General features: G+C 40.2%; 1 protein-coding gene across 2 annotated transcripts; it reads right to left on the bottom strand.

The window, feature by feature from the left end:
• Positions 1-646: 646 nt before the first annotated feature.
• LOC132101183 (ras-related protein Rap-2b) lies at positions 647-3,254 on the bottom strand. Of its 2 annotated transcripts, none has more exons than XR_009423149.1 (2): positions 2,208-3,254; positions 647-1,263 (listed from the first exon to the last, which is right to left on the bottom strand). XR_009423149.1 is itself a non-coding variant. In XM_059505902.1 (2 exons), the coding sequence occupies exon 1, from the start codon at positions 2,977-2,979 to the stop codon at positions 2,428-2,430; it is 552 nt and encodes a 183-aa protein (XP_059361885.1). In that variant the 5' UTR covers positions 2,980-3,254; the 3' UTR covers positions 647-1,263; positions 2,383-2,427. The 2 variants fall into 2 exon arrangements, 1 of the variants encoding a protein (XP_059361885.1); XM_059505902.1 differs by having other exon boundaries at positions 2,383-3,254.
• Between the last annotated feature and the right edge of the window lie 18,388 nt (positions 3,255-21,642).

The following is a 21,642-nucleotide window of genomic DNA, read 5'->3' on the forward strand; positions in this document are numbered from 1 at the left end:
CTATGAATTAAAGGGACAGTTTGCGCTCATTACACTCTTTCCAAACCTGTAGAATCATTTCTGCATGAACTCTGATTTTAATAGACCAGCAGAAACATCTAAAAATATCAAACTCCACCTGGCCAGACAACTAGTAGCTCATCAATTACTACAATTCCTGCGGTTTGAATGAAACACAGTATTATCCTCAAAACCGTACATTAAGGCATTTGGGAAGTATAGGAACACTTGGAGCGTGTGTAATTACACGGAGAGGCATGACGCAGAAACAGCATGTTCTATTTCTAAACCTTGAGCAAACATCTGTTTTACAAGAAGCTGCTGCATGTGTCTTTAAATCATCTCCAGTTTAGCATCTATACAGTGCAGAACGTATAACACAAGCCCTACTGTAACTGCACCCTAACACCATCATCTACAGATAACTCACACACTCACACACTACACATAATCACCAGCTCCTGGGGGATCTACTCACACAGGCTTATCACAGGAAAAGAGGGCAAACAGACACTTTTTTTTTATAAAAATGCATGTATTAAAAGTCTCGTTAAAACAATCAGACAGCTGTTAAAACGCTAGTCTGAAATTAAACGTACAGTCGGATTAGAATTTCAATGGTACATCACATTTGTTAAAAAGAAAATAACAAAAGATCTGATGTCGAACAGACAGTGGTTTGTGGTTGGAGTCTGGGGGCTTCAGTACCTGTGTATTGGAGAAAAAAGCCAGAAAGATTGTTCACTCAAAACAAAACAAAGAGAACAGAGGTTCTGTTGACGACAGGCCTCTGAAACATCGCTAACCCCCGAAACCATCAGGAACAGTTAAGAACTGTGTGGACTGCCATCAACCGAGACTCCTTGCAGGTTGGCACTAAATTCAGTTTTTTGGAAGGCACTCGACGCATAAGCTCAGACGTCCTCGCGTCAAAACAGTGAAGTCCTCGTGCGGATGTGTGTGTGTGTGTGTGTGTGTGTGTGTTGGGGGGGCACGAGAAAGTTGTTTCAATCCAGCGAATGAAAAGCAAAACGATTCACAACAAGGGTTTCCAAGTCCACGAGCAAAACATTGTCATTTTAAATTCCTCCCGTGTCTTGGTTTTTCACGTTCTCGGGGTTGAGTTCCAGTAGCGAGTGCAAGACACTTGTGTTGACATCAATGATGTGCTGCGAGTCCTGAAGAGTGATCCGCTGTCCCAGAGTCCTCCTCTTCCTCCCGAGGAGACGCGTCGCTCAACACTACAGAAATCCTGCCACACACCTCCAAAATAAAATACAAAACAACTAATTACTAGCGCTCGTCAACACCACACAGCCTGGCACCTGGCAACAAAAGCCCCTCAAGTGCCTATGATTTAAACATGTCGCTTTGTCTATATATATATATATCTATCTATATATTTATATAATCCCAGAACATTCAAGTATTCTGTCATGTAAACACTGGTTTCAATATTCGTTTGTCATGTGCAAGACATGGAGGACACTTATAGGAATACTGATGACAGTTAAAGCGATGGTTCGACCAAAAAAACAAAGTTCTGTCGTTGCTCAAATTGAAAACAAAAGAAGACAGTTTTTGGCCCCGATGGACTTCCATAGTGCTTTTTTTTTCATACTATGGGAGCGAATGAGGAGTAACAATTGTTTAGTTAGCCACATTCTTCAAAATATCTTGTTTTGTGTTGAACAGAAGAACCTCTTACAGGTATGGAACAAATGATGGCAAGGCTGATGATACGAGGGGCAACTTTCTGAGCAGTTTCTCATTGAGAACGGGTAGAGCTGGGCCACTTCTCTGATTTGAGCTATTTGAATTTTGAATATAATGTTATGCCATGATTACATTTTTTAGAAATCAAGGAATCACAATTTTGAATAATAAGATTACCAAATGTTAAAATTAAACACTTTGACAATATGCTAATGACAAGAGTGAAGAGAAAATAATGTAATTTGTTTAACATTTACATCATGTTGATAACGTCACGTGCGGCGCACTTGGAATATAATTTTCTTTGACTAAAGGGTTAAAACATAACAAGTTACTTGAATGATGTTGTGGTTACATTTTCAAGTTGACCAGTTAAAAATAGTAACAAAATAAAAGAATCAAGATTATTATTATTATTATTTGCCATAAAGCACAGCCGTAAGATAGTTAACACATTTCCCAGTTGACAGCAACATTGTTCAGAAAGTTACCCAGTGTGTCTTCAGTCTAACAGAACTTTCATTCTGGGAGAGCTGGCCCTTTAAGGATAGTTCTGTCAGTTTGTTACAGTCGTAAGTCGGTCGCGACTCTCAAGCGATGTCTGTCTGTCTGCGGTGTGTTCTGTCCTCGTTCTCCGCTCGCGCGCGCACTCACTCACTCACTCACCATGGCAACAAACGCGCAGGAGAACCCAGACGTCGCGCGCGGTTCTCAGAGGATCGCGCAGGACGCGCAGCACTGGTCATCTCCGCTCGGCGCCGACGCGTAGTTCATCTGCCGCACGATCTCCGCGAACAGCTCGTCCACGGAGCCTTTGTTTTTGGCCGAGGTCTCCATGAACGGACAGTTCCAGTCGTCCGCCAGCGCCTTGCCCTCCCCGGAAGACACCTCCCTCTCGCCCTCCAGATCCACCTTGTTGCCCACCAGGATCATGGGCACGCGCTCGTAGCGCTTGACGCGGATGATCTGGTCGCGCATGGGCTTGATGTCCTGGAAGCTCTGCTGGTTGACCAGACTGTACACGAGGATGAAGCCCTGGCCGTTCTTGATGTACAGATCGCGCATAGAGGCGAACTGCTCGGTGCCCGCCGTGTCCAGGATCTCCAGCACCGACGGCGACGAGTCCACCTCGATCTCCTTGCGGTAGAAGTCCTCTATCGTCGGGTCGTACTTCTCGATGAAGGATCCGGTGACGAACTGCACGGTCAGCGCCGATTTTCCCACGCCACCGGATCCCAACACGACCACTTTGTATTCTCTCATGGCTCTGAACGCTTGGACAGTGTCTCTCTCTCTCTCTCTCTGTGTGTGTGTGTGTGTGTGTCTCTGTCGCTCTCTCTCCTACGCGGGCCGCTGTTTATGAGTCCTCCGTGGCTCGGCTCGGTTCCGGCCGGGGTTCGGTGAGAGCTCCGCGCTGAGGAAGGCCTTGCTTCGGACGGCGGCCCAGCATTAGAAGCGCGTTACTCCGTCTACGCTCCGCGAGCGATCAATGCAATGCGTGCAGGCTTCCTGCTCACCAGGGTTGCCAGGTTTTCACAATAAAACCCGCCCAGTTACTAATCTTCTGTTCTATTTCTTCTTTTCGGTTTTTAACGGCGGCTGGCAACCAACGTGAACGCCCATTACCGCCACCTTCTGCTTCGGAGTGTGGAACAGAGTTTTATTCTATTTATCAATCCAGTCTCTCTAATAAAATCAAATTTACTATATATATATATATATATATATATATATATATATATATATATATATATATATATATATATATATATATTAAAACCTTTAATATTTAATTATTGAATTCCAGTTTTCCTTATTTCTTCTATCATTTTCTCCCTTTGTTGCAGCCTAGAATTAAACTGCTTGTCTCGTCTGAAACACTATTTCGACACTATTTCCCGTTTAATACTGTAAAGCTGCTTTGACACAGTCTGCATTTTAAAAATCGCTATATAAATGATGGTGACTCGACTTGACTTTCTTGTTTATACTTCCTACATTCAAGAAATGCAAGAGGTATTGTTTCTTCAACATTACATCGTTTCCCTATTATTTTAAGTGTTCTATTTACATTTGAATGCCCTAACATTATTCTTGTTAATAATTTGTTAACCACAAAACCCGTCATAAGGGTATTTCTTTCTTTCTTTCTTTTTAAAATTATTTATTTATTTATTTATTTTAGGTTCATACAGTATATAAAAAATACAAAAGCTTCATTTTCTTTTTTCTTCTTTTTTAATTGAGGTGTGGTTTGTTAGCAGGACAATATTTGGCTGAGATACAACTATTTGAAAATCTGGAATCTAAGGGAGCAAAAAAAAAAAATCTAAATATTGTGAAAATAAAGTTGTCTAAATTAAGTTCTTAGCAATCATATTACTAATTATAATATCCTGGAACATGATCTTTACTTAATATCCTAATGATATTTGGCATAAAAGAAATAATGATCATTTTGGCCCATACAGTGTATTGTTGGCTATTGCTACAAATGAAAACAACCCACTACAATAAAGTTAAAGCATCCCAATTCCGCAGTAAAACAGAGGACTTGGCAACACATCTGCTCACCGTCCGCGGCGCGTCACCGCCTCACGTCATCAACTGAGCGTGTCTTAAAGGTGTAGGCACACAAAGTTGATCTCGACTCGTGTTTTTAAAGCGCTTTTCACTAGACAGCTTCACCTGAATAAACAGGAAATAATAATGCTGTAAAATTCATCCATATCAAACAGTTCCAGTTTCGGCTCATTATTCAGATCAGCGCTGTGTCAGTTCAGTTCAACATCACTGTCAGTGTTAATATTGTCATATGTATATATATTTTTTTAATTCATCTTAATTTAAAGTGACTCATTGTGTGTTGTGTGAAAGAATTAAAAACAAAAGCAAATGCTGAGAGATTTTTGGACGATCTGTCCTTTAGTGTTGTGCACCACACCCAGCTGATAAAGTGTGTGTCGCAACTCAGTGAGTCATGCTCGACTTGGACCAGAAAACATCTCATACTTATCGTAACCTCATCTGTGTTATATCATTTCTGCTGAGAGTATCAAAATAGACCTAGGTTTGCCAGAGGTGCTCATTCATTTAGTTTGGATATGTTTGTGATATTATGGGAGTTATGGTCACCTGTCGGCCTTCCATATTTGTGTTGAGATTCTTAAGGAAATCTAATGGAGCAGAAGGATAATTCACATCAGTTCACTCAGGAATTTCCTATAGGAACACCCAAACACCCATAGGAAACTCCATGAATCTGTCAGGTTTATGACTCTATATGAAGTAATGTGTGTGATGAAACTGTACCATTACCAGATTGCTAAAGAAAGATAAGGTTTCCAAAGTGTAACAGCAGAACAGCGTTTCAACTTCTGGATGTGACAGTCAGAGGAATCTGTATATGAGCTGTAAATGTGAGTCACTTCCTGTGTGTCAAGAAGAGAGTGCAGGTGATGCTGTTTCTGAAGGTGTGTTAGCTTTATCAGACACAAATGAGCTGATCGATGAGTAACAGCGCTGACCGGATCTCAACAACAGCTCAGAGGACTTCAGTCAGAAATATCTAGAGTTAAATGGAACGGTACACTCTGTTATCAGCAGGAGAAACTGATTACAAGCAATCTGGATGACATAATCAGATTACAAAATAAATACTTGTAATTAGATTATATTACATTTCAGAATACTCATAATCAGACTACTTTTAATTGATTACATGATTACATGAACAAATATCATCTTTAAAAAAGTGTTTAAAATGATTTTTAAATATATATAAAAATCTAATTATAAAAATAAAATAAAAAATTAATACATTTTATTATAATTTTAAATATTTTTGAATTCGTTATTTTAATGTAACTTTTTTTTTTAAATATTTAATGAATTATTTGCTATTCAATTTACAACCCCCTGCTAAACCCAGTTTGAATAAATGTAATATTTAACACAACAGGGTATTTTTTTCCTGTCCTCTCAATGGTTAAATGTGAAATGTACTTGATAACATTATTAAATACGTTTTTCATCATGTGATTATTATTCAGTAATGAACTACACTCCAGCACTCGTCGTTTACTCCTCCTTCTTTCCAAACTCTTAAAGTCACTGGTGTGCAAAGGTGCTTTGGATGTCCAGGTTCTGTAGGTTTGGACACACTTTGAAAGCACATTTAGAATGAGCTCTCAGCTCTTCATATAATGATGATGATGATGGTGGTGATGATGACGGTGGTGGTGATCATGGTGGTGTGGTGATGATGGTGAAGGAGATGATGGTGATGGATGTGGTGAAGGTGGTCAAGGTGATGGTGATGAAGGTGGTGGTGTGGTGGTGGTGATGATGATTATGTTGATGGTGGTGATGGTGATGAAGGTGGTGGTGGTGATGAATGCGGTGATGGGGGTGATGTTGATGATGATGGTGGTGATGATGGTGGTGATGGTGATGATGGTGGTGGTGATGTTGGTGATGGTGATGAAGGTTGTGAAGGTGGTCATGGTGATGACGGTGGTGGTGGTGATGATGGTGGTGGTGGTGATGATGGTGATGATGGTGGTGATGAAGGTTGTGAAGGTGGTCATGGTGATGACGGTGGTGGTGGTGATGATGATGATGATGGTGGTGGTGGTGGTGATGAAGGTTGTGAAGGTGGTCATGGTGATGACGGTGGTGGTGGTGATGATGGTGATGATGGTGGTGGTGATGGTGATGAAGGTTGTGAAGGTGGTCATGGTGATGACAGTGGTGGTGGTGATGATGGTGATGATGGTGGTGGTGATGGTGATGAAGGTTGTGAAGGTGGTCATGGTGATGACGGTGGTGGTGGTGATGATGATGATGATGGTGGTGGTGATGGTGATGAAGGTTGTGAAGGTGGTCATGGTGATGACGGTGGTGGTGGTGATGATGGTGATGATGGTGGTGGTGATGGTGATGAAGGTTGTGAAGGTGGTCATGGTGATGACGGTGGTGGTGGTGATGGTGGTGGTGATGGTGATGAAGGTTGTGAAGGTGGTCATGGTGATGACAGTGGTGGTGGTGATGATGGTGATGATGGTGGTGGTGATGGTGATGAAGGTTGTGAAGGTGGTCATGGTGATGACGGTGGTGGTGGTGATGATGATGATGATGGTGGTGGTGATGGTGATGAAGGTTGTGAAGGTGGTCATGGTGATGACGGTGGTGGTGGTGATGATGGTGATGATGGTGGTGGTGATGGTGATGAAGGTTGTGAAGGTGGTCATGGTGATGACAGTGGTGGTGGTGATGATGGTGATGATGGTGGTGGTGATGGTGATGAAGGTTGTGAAGGTGGTCATGGTGATGATGGTGGTGGTGGTGATGATGATGATGATGGTGGTGGTGATGGTGATGAAGGTTGTGAAGGTGGTCATGGTGATGACGGTGGTGGTGGTGATGATGGTGATGATGGTGGTGGTGATGGTGATGAAGGTTGTGAAGGTGGTCATGGTGATGACGGTGGTGGTGGTGATGATGGTGATGATGGTGGTGGTGATGGTGATGAAGGTTGTGAAGGTGGTCATGGTGATGACAGTGGTGGTGGTGATGATGGTGATGATGGTGGTGGTGATGAAGGTTGTGAAGGTGGTCATGGTGATGACAGTGGTGGTGGTGATGGTGGTGATGATGGTGATGATGGTGGTGGTGATGAAGGTTGTGAAGGTGGTCATGGTGATGGTGGTGATGGTGATGATGGTGTGTTTGACTCTCTGTGTTACCCAGTGAATCAGCGAGCGGCTCGTTAGTAATCAATCTGATGGACAGACAGCATTAATTATCATCCTGCGACAAAACAGCTGTAAACAGCATTCAGACAGGAGACAGAAGGGCCATCAACACAGCTCTTTGAAGACAGTCCTGATCGTCACACTTCACTTGTGGATTGATGTCCAGATCATCTTAAAACGGCTTTCCCTGGCTCCTCACACCTTCACACAACCCACTTAATCACTCTCACTCAAGAGATTGTGGCATCACAGACAAACACTGCGGTTTCTTTTTATTATTATTGTATGATGTAATTATTAGTTTGTTCGGAGTATGGGCTACCATACTTGGTAAATGCCATGACTTTCACTTATTTTGCAAGAGATGGGAGGTTTTCTGCATTTTGTGTGCAATTCTTGGATGTGTGTGTAAAGTTTTGAAAAAAAAGAGGCAAAGTTTTGAAAATGTGTGTAAGCTGTTGAAAAAACTAACATGAGAAGGACGTAAGAGTGTGTTTCCTGGAGCAGTAGATCCATCTAGTGGTGAAGCAGAGACTTCATCTGTATTGAGTGTTGTAGTGATTATTCTGTGATTATTCTGAGTGACAGCAATCAGAGCTAGGAGATGAGTCCTGTCAAAAATCACTGTCAAAAGACAAATAGTATAGATGTAATTATGCATATATATATATATATTGTATGACTGTGTAGGAGTTGCATGTAATTTCCAGCATGCTTTAGTTCAGCAGAATGCAATCTTGCACAGCTGCACCCTGTTCAATTCCTCACAGTTTGACACAATGACAGTCTATTGTCACCTAATTAACAGTTAAATGTGATTCTCACTTCCACACTGAGAGCAAAACAGAAACGAAATATCCAGTTTCTTGTGGGTCAGCTAACCATCGAACAGCTGGACAGAGAGAGAGAAGCCTTCTGACCCTCCACAGTAAACACTGACATCTGACAGACATTAATAAAACATGTGAAGCTGTGCTGAGAGAGAAGCAGTGAGCTGCGGTCAGTGATGTAGCTGACCGATACACTCCCAATACAGTCTCTGAGCACTAGAGCACATTTATCTAATGATGCTCACAAACTACATGATCTTAATCACAGTTTGAGGGAAACTGAATTCAAAGAAATTACATTAATTTGAGAAAGTCTTGCTGTGTTCAGTTTGTTCCTCTTTAACCGCATGAGTTTGTATTAAACCTGATGATCATGTTAAGATCCGAGAGCATCTTCAGCTTCACAAGAAGAACATCTGACCTTCTGCTCAAAAACATTCACATGATTATTGTAGTACAGACCAAATTAAAATGTTTAGTTATTATGCTTTTTGTCATTTTTTTATATATATGTTTTCTTGTTGTGCAGAGGATACTATAAAACACTTAATTATAATTATGATTATCCATGTTCAAGATGCATAGACAGAGGATGCAGCTCATAAAGTATTCCAGCAGAAAGCCTCTTCTCTCATTAGTGAAGTCGAGGGAGGAGTGAGGTGACGAACACCAGTCATTAGACTGTAATTAGTCTGACATCTCTGCTGTTATCTCATTCCTTACACCTTCACAGAGATTTCAAGGTGAATGTAGAAATGAGGCTACAACATACCGATGAACAAAACATGAAACAAACAACCAGCTTGGAATGACATGCATAAGTTCAGGTGTTTTCAGTCGTAACAGAGATTTCTGGAGAACTCTGATTTTTCTCTCTGTGTTTCCTGCTTTCACATTCATATGAAACATGACTCACATTCTGTGTAATCACACTTACTCAGGAAGAGGAGAAACGCTACAAACTAATGATCATATTTGATCCAATAAGAGAACCTACTGTAATCTCACACATGCATGTTCTCTGCAAACCCATATCTGCTTTTTTTTTGATTTCCAAATAATCAATAAACTTAAACTAAAATCAAAACCATTAAAAACATCTTTGTTACTTGAAATAAAATAGACTGAAATAACATATAAAGTAGACTTTTCTCAATTTAATTCAGTTTAACTTAACTAAAAAAAATGTAAATAAAATGTACAAAAAACTTATGGACATAAAAAAAAAACTACATTAATTGGGAACATTGTCATGGTTTGCATTTTCAAGGTTTTTAGGATTTTCTGTTTTTATTTGTTTTTGATTTTCCAACAAATATAACATTTGAGAAAATAACGTTTAGTTGGACAGACGAGGCCTGCTGTTGTTAAAATAGTAAAACTTTCCGTTTTCCTGATGTGAAATATCCCCTAAATCACAGAATGAGCTTTAAACACAATGGAAGTCCGTTAGAGAAAGAGGAAGGTTTGTAATTGAATGAATGTGGACTGGACGAAGACAGACGCTCTAAATTAAGTTCGGTGTTGGATTACACAGTGGCATGGATCACTCCAACACAAAGTCATAGTCTAATTTAAGACAGATATTCAGTTCAGCCATATCGACTTACTCTGCTGATATACACATTAACACACTGCTTTGCTTTTCTTGAGCATTTGCATCTCTGATTTACTGCAGCACCCATGCAACTCTGATTACTGACATTTTTCCATTGATTTAGGATCATTTGGTGAATTAGCAGCATGCTTCCCTGTGAGAAATCTCACTTGCTCTACCGGTTTGCACTTGTTGAAATGTTTGTGGATCTTGTAAATGCCACGAGTGCATCTCAGCCTCCAGCCCATAATACCCACATGTCTGCCAAGTTTCAAGGGTGTTTTCTCCTTTTTTTCTATAATGAATTGAAACAGTTTTGACAGACAGAATTTGCACTTTCAGAGGCCTGACTGAATGAAGCCATGAAGACTATGAAAAGACTATTATGATGCACACAGAGCAGACCGGGGTTAGTGGTCACACCCAAGAGTCAGTTTCACCCTGAGAAATAAATGTGTCAAAACTAACCTAATCTATAAGATAAATCAGACAAAATATCTTTATTCTGCCCTTTTGCAACAGCATCTTTTTATAGGTCTTTGCATTAAAACCTTAATTTTTTTGTTTTTTGTGTATTTTTTTTTCATGCAGCAATGCCATTAAAAACAGTCTTTGGTTTGCCAAATGTGAAACAGTTCTTAATAACCATTTTTAATAACTTTTGAATAATAATAATATTTTTTTTTTTTGTAGCCATTGATGGTTCTATGAAGAACCTTTCCTTAAAAATGTTCTTTGCACTATTAAAATATAAAGTTCCCAAAATGTTTATTCTGGCGATGTCATAGATGAACCATTAATGTGAGCAGTTCTTAAAAGTACATTTTATTTAACATTGTAATGATCTAAAAACATTGTTCTTCTATAGAAAGTTCAGTGCAGTGGAAAGATTCCCTGGATGTTAAGGTTCTTCATGGAACCACAGATGCCAGTGATGCATGTTCATTCAGAAATCCTGCGGATGATGGGAATCACACTGCCAGGGCCAGCTCAGAGTCTATACTCAACCAGATCAAATATCCATTAGGGATTTGGAGGCAAACAGGGAAGAGTTTTTAAAGGTCAGAGGGCAACATAACCCATGTCCCCATTTTTCAAAACACTTATAAATCATACAGAATGAGTTTTTTTGAGAAAGTAAAAATGCACAAAATTTCCTGTGAGGGTTAGGGTTAGGTGTAGGGCCATAGAATATACAGTTTGTACAGTATAAAAACCATTAAACCTATGGGATGAACACACTTTACACAAAAACAAACGTGTGTGTGTGTGTGTGTGTGTGTTAATTTACCAACCTATGGAAGTACTGAAATCTGTTTTGTATCTTTTGTAGTACACTGGTAAGCAGCAAACACAGTATCAAATTCTTATTTACTGAACTGTTGTATTAAATCACATTTGAACTCGTGAAATTCTGGACAAAAACAGCACTCATGATACGGCACTCTCTGCTCGTGTGATATCATGTGATGTAAATATGAATAACTCATACAGGGGCATTTTTTGCCTTTATGGAGTTGTTGCCCTGCATTACATTTGTTATCAGTCAACTATGAAATAGAAGATCACGTACAGGTCTGGGGGGGGGGTGGGGCGGCAGTGCGTTAACGCCGTTAAAATATTTTAATTGCGTTATTTTTTCCTTACTTATTACTTTAGTTAACACATTAAAGTGACAGTCCTAATACATACATATATATATCCCGTAGTGTCTGGCTCTTTGTTCAGTTGTGTCCCTGTATGAGAACAGCTGAACTGATCTTAGCAGAGATTCTGTGACCCGCTGCACTATTTCTTGCCAAAAGCATACTTTGTGTTAATTAAGGATCTGCTTGGGCATTTTATACTGTAGAACACATTTCATCACAGTACAGTTAATTCATTTCTCCCTAACAGCAGTACAGCAGCCTTTCTATCCATCATTTTCTCTCCGTCTGGTTTGATAATGCCTGATGATGTCAGCAGTTTGTGTCTGAATGACACTTTCCCCATCCACACTGTTCTCTCTGTAACACACACACACACACACACACACACTCACACTCACACAAACACACACACACACACACACACACACACACACACACACCTCTGTCTGCGTTGGTCATTCGGTTTGCTTGGCCGGTCACTGCCGTCCTCCTTCCTCAATCCTCTCCTCACATCTCTGTCTGGAAGCACCGATGGGCTTTTCCGAGTCGCTTCCATCAGGTAGCAGATCCACCTCATACTCTACAGCACTGATCCTCAAATCTGGCTCGCAAGACCCACTTTCCTGCAGAGCTTTGCTCTATCCTTAATCAAACACACCTGAGTTTGCTAATCAGTGTCTTCACGGTCATTAGAAAATCACAGGTAGGTTTGTTTGATTAGGGTTGGAGCTAAACTCTGCAGGAAAGCCGGATTTGAGGATCACTGCTCTACAGTGAAGCAGAGCTAAAGGTCACGGCTGGCGATTTTGACCAGATATCTGATCTCTTATGAAGAACAGCTGCAGTTATTATCTGGCAGAATATCACCAACATGACCTTGAAAACAAAAGAAAGTCATATCTAACTGAATAATACACTGGGAAATATCCCATTTGTAACCATGTGTCAAATGGAATGCTGTATTTTGGTATTCCACTATATTCTGGTACTGTATTTAAGTGATGTGACATACAGTCAAGTATGCTGAGCATGTTTCTGAAATACGAGTGAATCTCAAGTGAAGTACAGGCTTTCTCCTGGTTACTCTCATGCATGTTAGTGTTCTCAGAGGAGCTGAGGGCTGGGCTCTGCTTGTGAAGTGCAGCTGTTTCTTATCAATCTGTGGTCGCAGTCTGATGGTTAAGATTTAAAGGTCCCGTTCTTTGTGATCCCATGTTTCAAACTTTAGTTAGTGTGTAATGTTGTTGTTAGAGTATAAATAATATCTGTAAAATTTTAAAGCTCAAACTTCAATGCCAAGCGAGATATTTTATTTAACAGAATTCGCCTACATCGAACGACCCGTTTGGACTACATCCCTCTAGTTCCTTCTTTAATGACGTCACTAAAACAGTTTTTTGACTAACCTCCGGCCACAGGAATACACAAACAGGGGGGGCGTGGTCTTGTTGCGGTCTCATGGAGAAGAGGAAGAGTTGCGTTTGTGTTTGTCCCCATGTCGTCAAAACGCTGTTATTTTCATCTCTGAGTCCAATCACCTTTGTTTGGGCTTCCCAGGGACACTGTACTTAGAGATCAATGGTTACAATTTATGTTTAACTCGGTTCCCGAAAATTATAATCCACATGGAACCGCCAAGTCACAACATCACTTATGGATGGCAAGGAATTTCCAAGCTTTCGAGACTTTGTAAAATTCATGTCAACTGAAGCAGAAATAGTGTGTAATCCTATCACTTCTCTACATGCTCTTCATTCACGCGAGTCACCTCATGAGAGAAGAATCTCAAATGAAACCAAAAGAAACAAGGCGATTGTCTTCAAAACACAAACAACAGTAAACAGTGACAAACAGACAATGGCTAAAGGACAGTTAAAAACACCATGCATGTTGTGTCAAGATGACAGCCATAAACTTTGTAAGTGCCCAGAATTCATGGTAAAGTCTCTGAAAGACAGAAGGTCCTATGTCAAAGACAATAAACTCTGTTTTGGGTGTATGAAACCAGGTCACTGTGCTAAGGATTGTCGGCATCGCCACACATGTGATGTATGCAAACTGCGACATCCCACATGTCTTCATGACTACAACTATGAGAATAAGGGAAACAGAAAGCAACCAACGGTAAGCATGGAGCATGCATGTGAGAGTGAGATTACAGATGCCATGACGCTTAATATCACAAGACAAGGTCGTTCAGTCATTACATCCATGATTGTACCTGTGTGGGTGTCATCCATCAAAAATCCATCCAATGAACAGCTTGTCTATGCTTTGTTAGACACTCAGAGTGACACCACTTTCATTGATGAAGAAGTGAGTAATAAACTGCAAGTGGATTCTCAGCCAATAAAACTCAAACTTACCACCATGATGGGAGACAGTATGATAATTAAAAGTAAAAGAGTGTCTGATCTTCGTGTGAGAGGTTACAATTCATCAGTACATATCAATCTGCCTCCAGTATACACCAAGGAGTGTATTCCTGTCAATCGTGATCACATACCAACGCAGGAAACGGCAAAGAACTGGAGTCACTTGAAGGTAATCACAGACGAAATGTCACCTCTACTCAACTGTGAAGTAGGTTTACTTATTGGCTACAACTGCCACAGAGTGCTAGCTCCCAGGCAAGTTATACTGGGAAAAGATGATGAACCTTATGCTATTCTAACTGACTTAGGATGGAGTGTTGTGGGCTGCTCCACACCAGGTATCAACGGATCAACATCAGTCAGTCTGTGTTACAGAATAGCCACAAAGGAGATTCCAGCTTTGACACCTATGGATGCCATCCGTGTACTCGAGTCGGACTTTAAGGATGTCACAGCAGATGAAAAGACAATTTCTCAGGATGATATTGTGTTCCTAGACAAACTCAAAGAAGGTATAAAGAAAAATGCTCAAAGACATTATGAAATCCCTCTTCCGTTCAAACAACGGCCATACTTACCTGATAACAGAGAGCTTGCCAAGGTCAGACTCAATCATTTGAACAAGAAATTCTGTAGAAACGAGAAATATAAGACAGACTACATTGCTTACATGAATGACATCATTGAAAGAGGTGATGTAGAAACAGTGAATGATGATGGAACTGTTGGCGAAAAGTGGTACATACCTCATTACGGCATCTACCATCCAAAAAAGCCAGACAAGCTACGTGTCGTTTTTGATTGTTCCGCAAAATTCAAAGGCACAAGTCTCAACGAACATTTGTTACCAGGACCAGACACGATAAACAATCTCACCGGAGTCCTTGTTAGGTTCAGAAGGCATCCTATAGCTGTAATATGTGACATCGAAAAAATGTTTCACCAGTTTCATGTCCAGGAAAATTACCGAGATTACCTGCGCTTCTTATGGTGGAAAAACGGAGACACAAATTCAGCGCTTCAAGATTATCGGATGAAAGTGCATCTTTTCGGCGCGGTTTCTTCGCCTGGTTGCGCAAACTATGGACTAAGATATCTAGCCAGTGAGCATAGTCAATCATACTCATTAGCCGCTCAGTTCATCTTAAGAGACTTCTATGTTGATGATGGAGTCACAAGTGTAGAGACGGTGGAAAAGGCCATTCAGCTGGCAAGGGAAGCACGGGAGTTGTGCATAAAGGGAAGTCTTCGACTTCACAAGTTTGTGTCAAATGACAACACTGTTCTGCAGAGTATACCAGCATCAGAACGTGCTGTAAACTTTGAAACAAAGGATCTTACCTTCAATGACATGCCACTTGAAAGAGCGCTGGGAATTCATTGGAACATAAAGAGTGATAGCTTCCAATTCCATATCCCACTAAAAGGTCAACCTACAACACGTCGTAGCATATTGTCAACGGTTGCCTCCATATATGATCCTTTGGGCTTTGTAGCTCCCTATGTTCTCAATGGTAAGAGGATCCTACAAGAAATGTGTCGCCAGGGTACAGGCTGGGATGATCCCCTTTCCCTTCCTCTTAGCCCATGGTGGGAGAAATGGCAGAATGACTTTGTCAATCTGGAAAAGGTGGACATATCACAATGCTATGTGCCTGCTGATTTCAGTAAAATTGTAAAAACGGAAATACATCATTTCTCTGATGCAAGTACCTGTGGTTATGGTCAGTGTTCTTATCTGAGAGTAATCAATGAGAAGGATGAGATTAATTGCACTTTCCTCATTGGCAAAGCCCGGGTTACTCCTGTAAAGATTACTACAATTCCAAGGTTAGAGTTGACGGCAGCAGTGGTATCAGTCAAAATGAGCAATATGCTCAGAGAAGAGCTTGACCTCACCAATGTCAATGAATTCTTTTGGACTGACTCAAAGGGGATCTTGGGTTACATCAATAACAACGCCCGTCGTTTTCATACGTTTGTATCCAAAAAATACGCCAAAGCACAGCACCCAAACAATGGCTGTACGTCCCAACAGATGATAACCCAGCAGACAATGCTTCAAGAGGAAGAACAATAAATGAATTGCTCTCGTCCAACTGGTTCTCGGGTCCTTCATTCCTGTGGAAGAAAGAAATAGAGACCTCAAATGTTGTACCAGAGCTTCCAATAGGAGATCCAGAAGTTAAAAAGATTCAGACGTTTCAAACAGAAACCACAGAAAGTAAAGATCTTGTAGACCATTTGTCAAAGTTCTCATCTTGGTCTAATGCTGTCAAAGCCATTGCACGCCTTGTGAGACAGATTAAGAAGGATAAAACTAATGCTTCTGTAGGTGAACAGGAACATGCAAAAGGCTTGATTCTAAAAGGAGTTCAAAAACAAGCATATCAGAAAGAAATGGATGTCCTGAGTCAAGGAAAACAACTTCCAGGTTATAACAAACTTCATCACCTGGACGCCTTCATAGACCTTCATGGTATGATCAAGGTGGGAGGAAGACTTATCCACTCATCATGCACTCACTTGTTCAAGCACCCACTGATCCTTCCTAAAGATCATCATGTAACAAAGTTGATTATTGCACACTATCATGAAAGTGTAAAGCATCAAGGAAAGGGTTTCACAATTAATGCAATCAGATCTTCCGGCTATTGGATACCTGGAGTAAACAGAGCTGTCGCATCTTACAATCGCAACTGTGTACCTTGTAGAAGGTTGAGAAAACCTGTGGAAGGCCAGCGGATGAGTGATCTTCCCACAGAACGTGTAGAGCCTTCCCCACCGTTTGTGTATTGTGGTATGGATTGCTTTGGTCCATTCATGACTAAAGAAGGAAGAAAACAGCACAAAAGGTATGGTCTGCTTCTAACTTGCTTTTGTTCAAGAGCCATTCATATAGAAATGTTAGAAGATATGTCCACAGATGCTTTCATCAACAGTTTGCGATGCTTTATTGCAATTCGAGGCACAGTACGGCAGATCAGATGTGACCAAGGTACCAATTTCGTTGGCGCGAAAAACGAACTGAACTCGGCATTACATCAGCTTGACCCAGAAAGGCTCACTGCTTTCCTTGCAGATAAACAGTGTGATTTTGTCATGAATCCCCCTCATTCCAGTCATGCAGGTGGTGTATGGGAGCGTCAAATCAAAACTGTATGGAGTGTTCTTAATGCTACAGTTTCCCTCTCATCAGGCAGGCTCAACGATGCTTCACTGCGCACTTTATTTTATGAAGCCATGGCAATAGTCAACAGTCGCCCCCTGACAGTGGATAACCTGAACGACCCCAAGAGCTTAGAACCGCTCACACCTAACCATCTGATTACCATGAAAGCCACCACAGTCCTACCACCACCAGGAAAGTTCATAAGAGAAGACATCTACGGGAGAAAGAGATGGAGACAGGTGCAGTACCTTACTGAACAGTTTTGGAGTAGATGGAAAAAAGAGTATCTCCACAATATTACAGCTAGACAATGCTGGCATGCTCCAAAAAGGAATTTTCAGATTGGTGATGTGGTCATGGATACAGATGAGAACCTTCCAAGAAATGAGTGGAGACTAGGACGGGTCGTAGACACTGTAACTAGCCAAGATGGACTAGTAAGGAAGGTCACAATAGCACTCGGTGACAAAAAACTAAACAAAAAAGGAGAATGGGTAAACAAGGTCTCAGTCGTAGAGAGACCAGCTCAGAAGTTGGTCTTATTATTGGAAGCGGAGTGAACAAATCTTCAAAAGGACTTTGCTTTACACACATGCACACAAAATGGTTATTATAAGTTAAAATTACTTATGTTTGAAAATTATGCATGTTGAAATAACATTTATAATTTGGTGGGAGTGTAACAAACTTTGCTTTGATAAATATTCTAATTCGTTTTTGAACATTTGTTTTTATATTTCTGTGAGTTTAAATGGGTTTAAGAAATGCATTATCTGTCTTACTAAAGAGGGACTTTTATTTTGACGGGTGTTGTAGTCTACGGGGAAGGAAAAAGAAAGCACGCAGTTCAAGTTCATCAGAGTTGTGTCGCAGATAACGTTTGCAACTTTAAGCACCCCCCGAAAAGGCATAAGGTCTGTATATTTTTGATAACTGTTTTGTGTAATTCACTGTATGTTAATGATAGAGGTTTGAACTAGTCTGTAATTCGCGCTTGTTGTACTTTGTTTGTTTAGCTCTTACGGTGATTTTTGGAGTCTTACGGTGATTTTTGAGTGAAAACGGACTCAATAAACTTCATTAACATCAGTAAAGTTTGGGCCATCCTTCAGGCGGGGTCTACTACAAGGAAGTCATCAGCCCGTTTTTATGACAGTGAAAACAAGCGGTATACAGATAGGTGAATTGTGTGAAAAATACTGTTTTTTTACAAGCGAAACATGAACACGTTATATTGCACACTGTGAACACAATCAAAGCTTCAAAAAACACGAAAAAGTTTTAGATGAATTCTGAAATAAATGTTGAGGTTTGGAAAATTGGAGACAGAGCTGGAGGTATTCAAACCTGCAAAGATGTTCTTATAATGATCTTTTTCTGACACAGCCTCTGCATTCACAGTCCAGCTAAATACAGCAACAGATTGAGCCTCATTTTGCAACACAATAAGCTAAGTAAATGTTTCTGTAAATGTGACTGCATTCTTCCAATTCAGTCCATGTGTAGTTACAAACCCAATTCCAAAAATGTTGGGACACAGTACAAATTGTGAATAAAAACAGAATGTGATGATGTGGAAGTTTTAAATTTAAATATTTTATTCAGAATACAACATAGATGACGTATCAAATGTTTAAACTGAGAAAATGTATCATTTTAAGGGAAAAATAAGTTGATTTTAAATTTCATGGCATCAACACATCTACAAAAAGTTGGCACAAGGCCATGTTCACCACTGTGTGGCTTCCCCTCTTCTTTTTATAACAGTCTGCAAACGTCTGGGGACTGAGGAGACAAGTTGCTCAAGTTTAGGAATAGGAATGTTGTCCCATTCTTGTCTAATACAGGCTTCTAGTTGCTCAACTGTCTTAGGTCTTCTTTGTCGCATCTTCCTCTTTATGATGCACCAAATGTTTTCTATGGGTGAAAGATCTGGACTGCAGGCTGGCCATTTCATTACCCGGATCCTTCTTCTACACAGTCATGATGTTGTAATTGATGCAGTATGTGGTCTGGCTTTGTAATGTTGGAAAATGCAAGGTCTTCCCTGAAAGAGACAAGGTCTGGATGGAAGCATATGTTGTTCTATAACCTGGATATATCTTTCAGCATTGATGGTGCCTTTCCAGATGTGTAAGCTGCCCATGCCACACACACTCATGAAACCCCATACCATCAGAGATGCAGGCTTCTGAACTGAGCAACGATAACAACTTGGGTTACCCTTGTCCTTTTTAGTCCAGGTGACAAACTTCAATGTTCACCGACAATGTTTTCTGGAAGTATTCCTGAGCCCTAGGGCGTAACTTTGGGTCTACCATTGCGGTGTTAAACTCGCGGCATATTTATTAATTTATTGATTAATTTTCTTGTGTAAAAGGTAACATGCTAATTTGCATAATTTAATTATGCACCCCCCCCCCCCAAAACGGGTGACTGTATTGGAGCAAACAGCAACTTAAGTTACAATTGAGTGACACTGGTTCTACACAGTCCCTGGCAGCCTCTGGCTTTACCTCATACGACACTGGAAAACCAACATCTATCCAGCCAACTCCAGTCAACAAAACACATCATCAGCTAACTCAGGGTTCCTCAAACTTTTTCTGCCATTCCCCACTTCAGAGATAGGAGAGGTTTCCGAGCCCCACCTGTCCCCAATCACCCCAACAAAATGTTAATAAACTAGGCTTTAAGATTAACTGTTAAAATGTATTTTATTAACATCACATTTTAAAAACTTAACATCAAATAACTGCATTAAAAACTTTCAAACAGAGAAAATGAAAGTGCAATTATATTATCACTTTGCATGAAATACGACTCAAAAGTAGATAAAAAAAAATAATAATTGTGTTTGCATTTAGCCTCTGATAACATCAAATTCAGAAATTACGTATTTTTTTAGGTATTTTAATAAGATAGATCCCTAAAATACGTTGCGAATACAGCCCAACTAAAGTTGTTTGAACAACAAAACACATCCACTTGCACATATTTGACAATCAGAATATGAGATATATATAAGGAAATAAAAGCAGATCATCAGTTATTCAGCGCTGACAAGCAATGAATGATTCATCTCCATGGGAACCATAAAGCGATACTACGATCAATAACGGTCGCCTTGAAAAACTTTTAAACTTACGTGAGAAAAGGTTAAGTAAGGCTTACATTTAAATGTGTCTTTGTTTTGTTTTGAGTGTATGGTCAATAAATAAAGGAATTAAAAAGATGGGCACCAAACCTGTTTTTCATGTCTCTACTCCCCACACTTTGAGAAACGCTGAGCTAACTTAACAGCTAACTTAGCAATAGCGGTACCTCCGTTTGGTCAGGGATTTCCTTTTCTTTTTTTTGGCTGGTGTCGACAAACAATGAAAAATCGTTGTCTGGCTGCCTTTCAGAGTTCTTCTCATCTTTCCGTCAGCTTTCTCCAACCATTCATCCCATCGACTGCGCGAAATAGTGAACAAACTTGGTAGAGAAAGCAGGTTGGGTAATACCAAGTAGTCGGTTCGGTGGGCGGGGGGGTACATTACAAATTATTTAAAATATGATACTATCTTTCTTGCTGGCAAATGAAATTAATAAAGAAAACGAACAAAAGTATTCATTCTGACTAATTTGAATGATGTGATGATATTGAGGGGGTTATATTAGTTGGATCTGATTTTTGGGGGGGTCATGACCCCCGTAACCCCCCTGCAAATTACGTGCATACCTGAGCCCATGTTGTGATTTCCATTACAGTATCATTCCTGTATGTGATGCAGTGCTGTCTAAGAGCCGAAGATCACGGGCATCCAGTATGGTTTTCTGGCCTTGACCCTTACACAGAGATTGTTCCAGATTCTCTGAATCTTTGGATGATATTATGCACTGAAGATGATGATAACTTCAAACTCTTTGCAATGTTTCTCTGAGAAACTCTTTCTGATATTGCTCCAGTATTTTTGGCCGCAGCATTGGGGGAATTGGTGATCCTCTGCCCATCTTGACTTCTGGGAGACACTGCCACTCTGAGAGGCTCTTTTTATACCCAATCATGTTCCCAATTGACCTAATAAGTAGCAAATTGGTCCTCCAGCTGTTCCTTATATGTACATTTAACTTTTCTGTCCTCTTATTGCTACCTGTCCCAACTTTTTTGGAATGTGTAGCTCTCATGAAATCCAAAATGAGCCAATATTTGGCATGACATTTCAAAATGTCTCACTTTCAACATTTGATATGTTATCTATATTCTATGGTGAATAAAATATAAGTTTATGAGATTTGTAAATTATTCCATTCCTTTTTTACTCACAATTTATACAGTGTCCCAACTTTTTTGGAGTCGGGTTTGTAAATAACTATAAGAATAACAAAGTGCATTACACATTAAATCAAATTTCACTACAAACCAGTGTGTTTATAATTACAACAACGCATTAAAATGATAAGAAATAACTGTGCTATATTAAGCAGCATAATGGATTGTTTCGTAAAAAACCTTAAAGTGACACACACAATCAAGTTACAGGCCTCATTGGGTTAAAAATACA

The sequence above is a fragment of the Carassius carassius genome, chromosome 23, assembly GCF_963082965.1.
Source record: "Carassius carassius chromosome 23, fCarCar2.1, whole genome shotgun sequence".
Lineage (NCBI taxonomy): Eukaryota > Metazoa > Chordata > Actinopteri > Cypriniformes > Cyprinidae > Carassius > Carassius carassius.